The sequence below is a fragment of the Montipora foliosa genome, chromosome 4 (genome assembly GCF_036669935.1).
Source record: "Montipora foliosa isolate CH-2021 chromosome 4, ASM3666993v2, whole genome shotgun sequence".
In the NCBI taxonomy this organism is placed as follows: Eukaryota; Metazoa; Cnidaria; class Anthozoa; order Scleractinia; family Acroporidae; genus Montipora; species Montipora foliosa.
This window is the reverse complement of record NC_090872.1, coordinates 16,050,361-16,061,802: the sequence shown is the minus strand read 5'-3', so window position 1 is coordinate 16,061,802 and position 11,442 is coordinate 16,050,361. Positions and strand designations below refer to the sequence as shown.

The following is an 11,442-nucleotide window of genomic DNA, read 5'->3' as shown; positions in this document are numbered from 1 at the left end:
ATGTTCGGTGCGTTTGAACAGGTCACCCAACATTGCTGAAAGCGTGCGTAAAAAGATGTTTAAAGTTCGTTGAAAGTGTGTTGAATCAAGTTTAATCGGTTTTTTAAACTTTCATTCAACATCGATTCAACTTTTCCTTTGTTGTCGAAAATGTTTCAATGGTGTTGAAGCTGTTTGAACACTCTGTTCAACAATTGTAGAACTAACGCATGCTCACATCAGGCCGCAAAAGTCAATATGGCGTAGTGTATCTGGATGAGAGAGTTTGGTTTCTAGTTCTTAGTTCCTCGCAATCAATGTTGGAACCGTTTGAAAGTCCATTGCACAACTTTATTTTTGCGTCCAACATTTGACCAACATCCGTTCAACTTTTGTTGAACGAATGTTGGTCAATTGTTGAAACCGTATAAACGGGCCTTTACATACTTTCCCTCAAATCCAGATTATACTGCTGCTCGCTCGCTTCGCTCACTCCGCAGCAATAAATCACGTCCACGAGGCGCTTTAATGGCTTTTTGTGTAGGCGGTAACCAGAAAAAAGCAGGAAAACAAAACAAATTTCTTAGCGTTGCTTTGATGGAACATAACGACCACTTTCCATTTGAAAGGGAAACCGCCAAATGCAATGCAACTAGTATTATGTACCTCTTGTAGACAAAGGCTGCAGGTCTGTGACAGAAAAAGTGCGCATGGTTCCATTAACCGAATGTAACGCACTTTTTTCATAATAATAATAATAATAATAATAATACACATAACAGACTGTACACATATAATTGTACACATAACAGCTTACGCTGACGAACCAGTGGCCCTCAAATGCTGACGTTTACCTCCCATGGAAGATCTTAGACAGCAATGACCCGAACGAGATTGCTGACCAGCGGGTTTCGTTAAAACAATGGTTTGCTGGGGGTGCTCAGTTTCGCGGGCTCAGAAAACCTGGTTGTGGTCATTGTTATTTAAGGTTTTCCACCTCCAAGGGTGTAATTACGCCCATGGTCACGCACGTGGAGGAAATGAGTTTTAATGAGAAGCCAATGATACCAACTTAATACAACTGAGTTTCTTCACTTCTTCGTCATTTCCTATCAAATAAGAAATCTTAAGCAGCTGACAGGAATAAATATCAATATCAAATACATAGTTGAAATAAATATTTTTCCAAATGACTGTTTTTCAATAGTAACAGTTCTGTGCTGCCTTCAGGTGCATTTACAGTCTTTTGTTCCAACATTTCAAAGTAGCAGGTGATGCGTTATTTATTCTCTCTCTTTGCTGAACTGATGACAAATACTTGAAGCCTTTGACTTCACCCAAACAATTCTTTGCTTTGCACTTACACTGAAAACCTTGCGCCATGTCATATTCAGTTGTAGTGTAATCAAGAGTAACATCTTCTCCCTTTTTTATATCACGTAGAGCTATCACATGCCAGAACACGCCATCATTGATATCCAGGTCTGAATGTTCAACGTTGCGACACTCATAAATAAATCTTGCATTAGGCTCACAGGAATGATTGAACCTTTTCAGTGGACCCCGAGGCTCAACATGTTTATTTATGTCAACTTGCACGGTGTACATATGCGGATAATGCAAGACAGGTCCCCAGAGGTCAGTAAGGAATGAGCCTGACAAAATATCATCCATGGCTTGGCAGGACAGGAATCCCTTACTAACTTCAACAACATCTATCCTATTTGAGTGCATCCTGAGAGAAAAATAACAAGAAGTCGCTATCAATTAAAGAGTGACAACAGAAAAGATTGCTTAGTTGCAAAAGTGCTCGTGAAGGAGGTTGCTGACAGAACCAAGCCCCGTGGTCTTGAAAGACTCGAGGAGAATGTGCATCTTCTGCTGTTTCTTCTGCAAATGATCAAACTTTCTATTCGTCTTGCACAAGCAAAATAAACTGTAGGCATGATCTCAAAGCACTTGCTTTAAACATGGCGAGACAATAAAAAACGGCTCATTCTCGGTGTAAAAACCTGTGGAACTCACGGATGACGCAACACAAAGGAAAACAACAGAGAAAAAAAACATCAAACAATAACCTAACCCTACCACGAGCTAACAAAACAAACAAAACGTTTCACATTTTTTTACAACGAGGTAAACCCTAAAAGACGAAGTCACTGCGGATAAAGAACAGAGCAAGCAGTTCTATTTATTTTTGTCTGATTCGCTGGACTTTTTCCTGATATGATGGCCATTTAGATTTTATTGTTCTAGGAGATATATTTTGGGATGCCCAGTGAGCAAATACATGCACGTCCTCAGGATAAAATAGGTAGAAAGAGATATGCATATGTTTGAAGTGCAGGCTAAAAACGAGAGAGGGAAATGACCCTTGCACCTATCCGGACAAATTGCAGGAGTTTCAACAACTTTTGAAGTACATGTAGATGCCTGGGCCAATCAAGGTAAGCAGTGGTCACTCATGTCTTTTACAAGAGTTTGAGTGAAAATCAAGGCAGAGAAGACGGACGTGAGAGGAAAACTCCTGACAACATAGATGGCGGCATACCGCCGGTGACCGGCGTCTAATGAAACCCCTTACAATTGAAGCAAGTGTCTCTCATAGACACCTGAAAAATTCAGGTGTCTTCAACGAGATTCAAACAAATGCTCTCTGCGATGCTGATGCAATGCTCTACCAACTGAGCAATAAAGCCACGCAGTTGGGAGCAGATCAGTTTAATTGTTGAGCATATGTGTTCCTGTGAGAGGACTGATGAATGAAATAAATGTATATTTGAAGAGCGGGTAGGCGAATGATACAGGTGATCCTTGCACTTATCTGGACAATTTAAGCAATTTTCTCTTACAGACAACTGAAAAATTCAGGTGGCTCCATCAGGATTCGAACCCATGACCTATGTGATGCCAGTGCAAAGCTTTACCAACTGAGCCATGAAGCCTAAGAGTTGAAAGCAGGTCTGTATGGCTTCATAGCTCAGCACCCACATCGCAGAGGGTCATGGGTTTGAATTCCGTTGTAGAAACACGAATTTTTTAGGTGTTGATAAGAAACAATAATGCTTAAATTGTCCAGATAAATGTGAGGATAATTTGTCTCTTTCATAACTTACCTTTTAGTTCACTTTTCCAAACCACACGAATCTGAAATGAAGCATTTAAATATCCAATTGGTTTCAAACTTGTATCAAACCAAAAGCCAATATGCTTACAACAAAATGCTCCATGGTTATCCCATAATATATCCTGCAGAAAAACAGAATCCAAGATGGCCACCATAATAATAATAATAATACAGTCAACTCTCTCTAAACGGACACCTCTATAAGACGGTCACCTGGTGATGGTCCCGGCCGTTTCTTAGTCACTTTACTATAACCACACTCTCTATCAGACGGACACCTCCTTAAGAATGAATGAATGAAGCTTTATTTAATCTCCGGATTGATGAGGTTGATTAGACCTCTAGCAAAAAAAGTGTGCTAATAAGCCGAGAGAAATAAAGAAACGGAAATCCTAAAAATTACATGACATAGCTATATACAATAAAAGGCCCAATTACTCAAAAGAACATAGCTATTATATAGAATTAGCTAAAACCTTAGCTGTCTGACTGCTTTTTTAAAGGCTGACAATGTGCTTAGGGATCTTAAGGTATCAGAAATCTTGTTCCAAGTAACAGCCGCCAAGTACTTAACTGAGTTCTTGCCATAACGAGTCGTATTAGGTTTCGGTACTTGCAGCTTGTTAACCCCTCTCAGATTTTTGATGTTGTCTCTTAACCTAAATAGGTCTCTCAGATATTCAGGTGGATATTGTTAATTGTCTTAAATACAATAATTAACAAGCTCTGGATACGTCGCTTCACAAGGCTGTAACCAATACGATCACAAAGAGTGCTAGTTTGTGAAGACTCGTCACTGTACAAGTAACGAAGAGCTCGAAGACGGACAACGGACACTTTGAAATCGTAAACGGACACTTGTGAGTGGCTGAATATGACCGCAAATTACGATTTAGGGAAGAAAAATTCTTGTACGTGACTCTTTTTAACACCAGACGCTTAATTGACAGCTCTTATCTTGTCGCCGGAATACATACAGTACAAGTTAAAATTAAATCAGTCACTGTCCCATTCAAAAAATAACTTGGAGGTGACAACCGAATTGTATTGTAATCTAAAACAGGTAGGTTTCGTTCAAGTAAATAACTTAAAACAAACCTTAAACAGACGCGTATTCACTGTGCACAGGTTCAGCATTACTATCTCAAAATTCCTGCGGCCATGTTACGTCGACTCTCTATAAGCCGGACACCTCTCTAAGACGGACAGCTGAGGCCGGTCCCGATGGTGTCCGTCTTAGAGAGAGTTAATAATAATAATAATAATAATAATAATAATAATAATAATAATAATAATAATAATGGGCGACACCGAACAAGTCCAACAAGTTCAAATGCAACCCTTTACTTGCCAAGGAGCATTGGTGGAAGAGGCTTAAGGTCAGTTAAACAGGAATACAAACTGACTAAGAGCAAAGCAACATTAAAGATATATGAAAACCCCGATCCAACGATAGGAATCGTCCACATGTTCGACAAGAACGCAAGTGAGCCAGGGCGTCAGTCCTTTGCTAAAGATGCTGTTACGTTTGCTCGAGAACTTGATCTTGAATTGAAACTAACGTATCCTCAGTCATCGTGCTCTAAAGTAGGAGGGGATGAAATCCCGAGGAAGCAGGTCAAAGAAGCCTTGAAGAAATCAATGGTTAACAAATTAAAGTCAGATGTAGAAGACCAAAAGTGGGAGGAAAAGCTACTAGCAAGCAGGTGGAAGGATGGAGACCTAGACAAAAAGTGTTTTAAGTGGATGAACAAATGGAGAACTGCACCGACACATATGATAACTGGCGTTCAAAACATGTACCAACAGCTTTTACCCACAAAGTTGTACCTTGGGAAGAAGATCAAAACAACTAATCATCAAGATTACACTTGTCGTATGTGTGGCAAGGGCCAAGAGAGTGTCTCGCACGTGTTGGCGGGGCGCAGTGCTATCGCTCAAACCAAATACCTAGAAAGACACAACAGCGTCCCTAGAATCCTCTTCTTCGAGATTCTAACCAAATACAACCTACCACCAAGAGAGGAGTATGCGTCCAAAGCCAGTCTACGAGAACGAAGAACTCAAAGCTTTGTGGGATGTACCTTTGTTTGCCGAGCAAGTAGAAGTCCGAGCAAATCGCATCGACGCGCAAGTCATTGATAAAGTAAAGAAAGAAGTCGTGATCGAGATGAGCTGCCCGTGGATGGAAAATCGACAGATGAAGACGGAGGAGAAAATGAGGAAGTATGGTCCCCTCAGATGGGAACTCAAGCAATATCCAGGATGTAAAGTTTCTTAGCATAACATCCTCATGGATGTACTGGGTGGTTATTCAAAGATGTGAGGAAGTCAAACAAGTGCTTGGTAGGAGACAGGTGTGACTTGGTCCTGAAGCAGATGCAGAAGGCAATGCTATCATGCACTCTGAACATTGCTAGGAACTTTAAAATTCTTGAACACTGAACAATTTCATTAGCATTTTTTTTGTTTGGGTTTTTTTTTATTTTTTTGATTTTTAGAACGATATATGAGAAAGAAGATTTAAGATTTTCAGATACACAGACCAATGGTTAGGATTTTTACATTTACATGTAGATACTTAGGATATACTATTTTAGTTATTTTGTAGGATATATAATATCGATAGAGGATTATAATTTTTTTTAGGGATTAACAGCAATTGTTTACGCTTTTTAGGCGCCCAAATTTTGTAATAGGTTTGCAAACAGATGTTTCAGTAAACTGCAAATAATAATAATAATAATAATAATGGTTTAATGTCAGCGCATCCACGTAGCGGCTCTTCATCTAATCGTTGTACTCACTGCGATACAAAGGATCTCGTTAAATATAAAATTAAAACATTAATATTCACTATTATAGAAATATATAAAAGTTATAATGCATTAAGTGCCTAGTGTATATCGTGTACAATGCATGGTTGATGAAAAGATAACCATGCAATTAAGTAATTGTACCGCGCACCGGTTGCTCAGTTAGTTGAGCACCGGGCTGTCACGCGGGAGGTCGTGAGTTCAACTCCGGCCGGACCAACACTCAGGGTCTTCAAATAACCGAGGAGAAAGGGCTGCCTTTGTAATTACATCTGCAAATGGTTAGACTCTCTAGTCTTCTCGGATAAGGACGATAAGCCGGAGGTCCCGTCTCACAACCCTTCAATGTTCATAATCCTGTGGGACGTAAAAGAACCCGCACACTTGTCGCAAAGAGTAGAGCATGTAGTTCCCGGTGTTGTGGTCTGTCTTCTGTGGTGTATCATGGTTGGGAGGGTAAAATGCTCCCAGAGGCCGGAGGTTAGAAAACTGTAACAGGTTATTACGTCTCCCTCATTAAATAAAGATAAAACAAACAAAAACAAACAAACAAACCGTTCAAGAGCTGGGCGCCTCTCCCAAGCGGAATAATTAAACGTTTAGCAGAATTTGAACGCAGGAGACGTGTAGAAAGAACCTCATTAATCTTGAGAAAAGGTGGCCTAGAATCAAAGTGTGAAGCCTTAAATACAAGTTTAAGTCAATAAAAATCTCTTCTTTCCTTCATTGGCAGCCAACCTATTCTTGACATAACGTCCAGAGACATAACTAGCGGCAGCAAATTGTACGCGATGAAGTCTCCTCAAGAGGAAATCAGGGAGCGGATAGAAAAAAGAGTCACAGTAGTCCATTTTACATAAAACTAACGATTTGACACGGTATTTTCTGAGCTTAAAATCTGTAAAGTTCTTAATTTTCCGTAAAATGCCGAGTACACTGTAACACGACTTTGAGAGCTGTTTAACACGTTTATCCCAGTGTAGATGCTCGAGATGGACCCCTAGTAGCTTGGTTAGATTAACACGCTCAAGTGGTCTATCTGATATCTGTAAGGAGGGCTTGAATTGTCCAAGTGAGTGAACTCGAGACATCTGACTGGTGCAAATGACCACAGCCTTTGTCTTAGTGGGGTTAAGCGCTAAATGAGAGTCGACTGATCAGGAGCTAAGGACATTGAGAACACGATTCAGATCTTCAGTTTGTTGGGAGAGGTCACCAGGAACCGACAGCTGGCGTAAATAGTTGTATCATCGGCATACTGATAGGTATAAACACTAGCTGGGAGGCTATCCTGTAGGTCTGATACATTAAGGTTGAACAACATGGGTCCCAGTATTGATCCCTGGGGAACAACGAACTGGACGGTGAGGGGGCAAGATGTTTTGTCATCAATTTGAACAAAGTGTGAACGATCTGTCAAGTAGCTGGTTAGCCAGAACAAAAAGGATTTAGAAAAACCAATATACCGTAGTTTAGTAATCAAGGCCTTTTACTGGACTATGTTGAAGACCTTTGAGAAATTAGCCATAATCATGAAAATTACTTCCCCTTTCTTCATAGCAGGGATTAAATCATCACGAATTTCCAGACACAGTGTCCTTAAGGGCTGAATTCAATTCACAAAAGGTAAGGTAGTCATCTGCTTTGCAACTAGTTTTTCAAAAACTTTTGATAACGTGGGGAGAACAGACATAGGCTGGAAATATTCTTCTCTTGTAGGGTAATCTATTTTTGGGATAGGGCTGATCCACGCTTTTTTCCAGATCAATGGAAAATACGATTTCCTTATGCAGTTATTTATTATTTCTGTTAATGGATCAGCAATTCTTTCAGCGACCAGCTTCACAAATTTAACCGGGATTTGGACAGGGCCTGTAGAGGAATCACTTCGTAGTGATTTTATTAGTTGTAATCATGACTGTCTGTAGTTCGAACAGAGACGAATTTGACTCAGGCCGATTTTCGACGAACTGCAGAATTCAGTTGAGGAGATGGGATCGGCCTGAGACGCAAGAGTCCGTTCTGCAGTAGAGGCAAAGAGAGCATTCAGTTTCTCTGGGTCATATGCACAGGTTGTTGGTTCGGCTTCAAAATTCGATGAATAACACGTCACACATCTTTCGGCTTATCATATCATATCATATATCTTTATTTACCCTTGGATTTTTAGAGTAGCTTGGTGTAGCTAATATCTCCGAGCATTAACCCTCCCAACCATGATACACCACAGAAGACAGACCACAACACCGGGAACTACATGCCCTACTCTTTGCGACAAGTGTGCGGGTTCTTTTACGTCCCACAGGATTATGAACATTTAAGGGTTGTGAGACGGGACCTCCGGCTTATCGTCCTTATCCGAGAAGACTACAGAGTCTAACCATTTGCAGATGTAATTACAAAGGCAGCACTTTCTCCTCAGTTATTTAAAGACCCTGAGTGTTGGTCCGGCCGGAGTTGAACTCACGACCTCCCGCGTGACAGCCCGGTGCTCAACGAACTGAGCCACCGGTGCGCGGTGGTAAAAGGTGATTGGGAGATTTTGTCTGAGCTAAATGTCGACTTGCTATTTGTGCTGATAGTGCTCAGCAATTTTCCTCACATCCAGTTAATAATATTAACACTGCATGAACACATCACTAGTTTTGATAAAGATACGTTAAATGTGATCACCGAACTTGTCGTGATAGGTTGAGTTGGACAGGGATGGATACATGTACGAACTGAAAGCAGAGGCACAAGTAGAATTTCAAAACATTTGTGATTGAGAGGTCAATAATAATTTTCCACTTTGCTCACTCCACAGCAATAACAATTACAATATAAAAATAAAAGCAACTGATTTAAGTGAAATTCAAAATGCATATTTCTCAAACCAGACCATCATTGGAATTCAAAGCATGTCAGTCCACCTCAGTCTCCAAATCTGTAAATCATGACAGTTGTCAGACGTTTTGAACACAAAGCCTCAATCAGCAGACCAAGATAGACTACAATGCTTTGCTCCTGGTATCCCTGAATTTTTGATGAGTCAACTACATGTACTGACTGATTTAAATTAGACCAATTAATAGCTCACTGAAAGTGTAAGCTACCATAATAACTGAACAAGCATAGAAACGTACATCGATACCATGACATTGGGTCATTCGATTTTTCTTAGCTGCACCTGGATGGAGAGGTGGGAGTAGGGGTAAGAGGATTATAAATGATTGTAAAGTGCTGCTGGATACCAAGTAGAAGCAGCACAGTATATATAGTTTACGTCATAGAAAGTCGGCGTACGGGGTTTTATTCACGAGTTGTTTGTGTCAAAAACCCGAACGAGCGAAAAACGAGAATTTTCATTAAAATAGTTTTCTGAACGCAAATTAGAAACAAAAACCCACTAACAGTAGAACCAAACGCAAATTTAATTTAATTCAATAACAAAGTACGATTTGCACGAGATGCACGAGATGCAAGAGTGATTGGCATGGAAACGCCATTACGCTATCGTTGATTGGTTATACTTCCACATGTGAAATAGCTGTCCACCATTCTGATTGGTTTATAAGCCTTTTCCACATGTGAAAATAAAGCGTATAGATTTGTAAAAATGAGCTTTATGGAATAAAATTCTCATGTCATGTGTAATAAAAATGTGATTATTATTATTATTATTATTATTATTATTATTATTATCATTGTTGTTGTTGTTGTTGTTATTATTATTATTACTTTGTAATAAAGTTTCGATGCAACATGCACTCTGATTTCTTACAACAGTGTGCTTTACAAGAGTACAGATGAATAGGATTTGGAAAATAAAGTTTTATGAAACAATTACTGAGCCAAATGCGTGATAAAATTTAAAAAATCTTTGTTTTAAAATAAATACTAAAGCCTTGCCTGTGATCTGTTCTAGGGATCTTCTTCCCATAAATTCCACTGTGGTTTATTCACACAACACAATGAACACAGAAGCAGGATTTTAGGGGCCAACTACATGAGCCGGGCTGGCTCGTTTAGCCGAGATCTCGGCACGTCCGAGAAAAACACCAAAAATCAAGTTTGCTATTACCCGGCTCATGTAATCGGCCCCTTACTGGACAAAAATTTGCGTTTGATAGTAACTGAAGAACTACTTGGACTCGTCTATTAGCTTGTTCAGTATCTAACCTGCTTTCAGTTTGTGAACCTTGATAGTTTGACATTTTGACAGCTTTGGTCATGTTTAACCATGTTAAACCAATAAAATGTTTTCAACCACATTGTGAGAGTACAGATCCAAGGCTGATGCCACTCATAGGAGTAGTTATAAATAAATAAATAAATAAATAAATAAATAAAATTTTAGCTTAATATGTGAGGAAATTAAGAAAGAAACAGATAAAGAAGCCTCGCCAATGATCTGTTCTATTGTAAAGCACTTAGGAAGCGGTTAGAGCACTCATCATCATCATCATCATCACCACTGCCACTTGACACGAGCATGGCAGTTCATATGATTTCTGCACAAACAACTACCCAGAAGGTCGAGTTAGTTTTAATGCCTCACCAGCCTGTCATCTTGCTCATTGCCTAATGCCTTTAACTTCCACAGGCCTTCGCACCATTGCAAAGCACAGTCCTCCATGCAAATCTATCTAATAGACAAGTTCACGCTCTTCAGTGCATCATGGGTAATCAGGGCAACATGGAGAGAAATTCAAAGGTTTGTAAGTAAGTTCACAACGATGAAAAGTATTCATGATATGCAATTTTGGGTTTTATTTTCTAAAAAAAAAGATATGAGTTCAAAGGTGCAGCAGAACAAATTTGGAGAAAAATGGCTATTGTAGAAATTGTTTTATTAAAAAGAGTTTCTGGGATTACCCCTAACCTTTACACTACAGTGTACGTCTCGTGTTTCCTCTACACTTCTTTCGTGCTCTATCCGCTTCCCTGCAAGCTTAATAACAGAACAGATCACAGGCGAGGATTCTTTACTGTCCTTACTTGTCAAACAAACGATGGAACAACGTGTTGCAACTTTTTCCATACACCACAATAATTGCGAACCAAATTTATAACTATCGAAGCTTGCAAAGCCTGTGAAATCAAACACTGCCTCAAAAGATACCACAACAAACTTACCACAAGTTACCTGATTTCCTTACCTTATGAATCAAGAGATGAATATACGATTTAAACGCGTATATATTTTCGATAATATCCAAAGGAATCATCCACCGAGCTTTTTCGATGATCAGGGAGCCTGGGAACGGGAACATGTGTTTTGAATGTAACCTGGGGCCCGTTTCTCAAAAGTCCCGAAACTTTACAGGCCATTTTCGGGTGTCACAATTCCCTTTTTATCTCAAGAACGGAGATGATTTAAGTCGTCAAACTTCACAGGCAGTTTGCTTTTTGTTACCTTGAAGACATGTTAAAAGATCGGCCTTCCAAAATAAGCGGTTGGCAGTTTCTCAAATGGCTTTTCGGGCCCGAAAAGGTTTTCGGGACTTTCGAGAAACGGGCCCCAGGGGCCCGTTTCTC

General features: G+C 39.8%; 1 protein-coding gene across 5 annotated transcripts; it reads right to left on the bottom strand.

The window, feature by feature from the left end:
• Nucleotides 1–801: 801 nt before the first annotated feature.
• LOC138000035 (uncharacterized) lies at nt 802–11,160 on the bottom strand. Of its 5 annotated transcripts, none has more exons than XM_068846163.1 (3): nt 10,463–10,722; nt 3,096–3,126; nt 802–1,714 (listed from the first exon to the last, which is right to left on the bottom strand). In XM_068846163.1, exon 3 carries the CDS (start codon nt 1,711–1,713, stop codon nt 1,216–1,218), a length of 498 nt encoding a protein of 165 aa, XP_068702264.1. In that variant the 5' UTR covers nt 1,714; nt 3,096–3,126; nt 10,463–10,722; the 3' UTR covers nt 802–1,215. The 5 variants fall into 5 exon arrangements, with proteins under 5 accessions (XP_068702264.1, XP_068702263.1, XP_068702266.1 ...); XM_068846162.1 differs by having other exon boundaries at nt 3,096–3,228; nt 10,463–10,721; XM_068846160.1 differs by lacking the exon at nt 10,463–10,722 and adding an exon at nt 11,064–11,160 and having other exon boundaries at nt 803–1,714.
• Between the last annotated feature and the right edge of the window lie 282 nt (nt 11,161–11,442).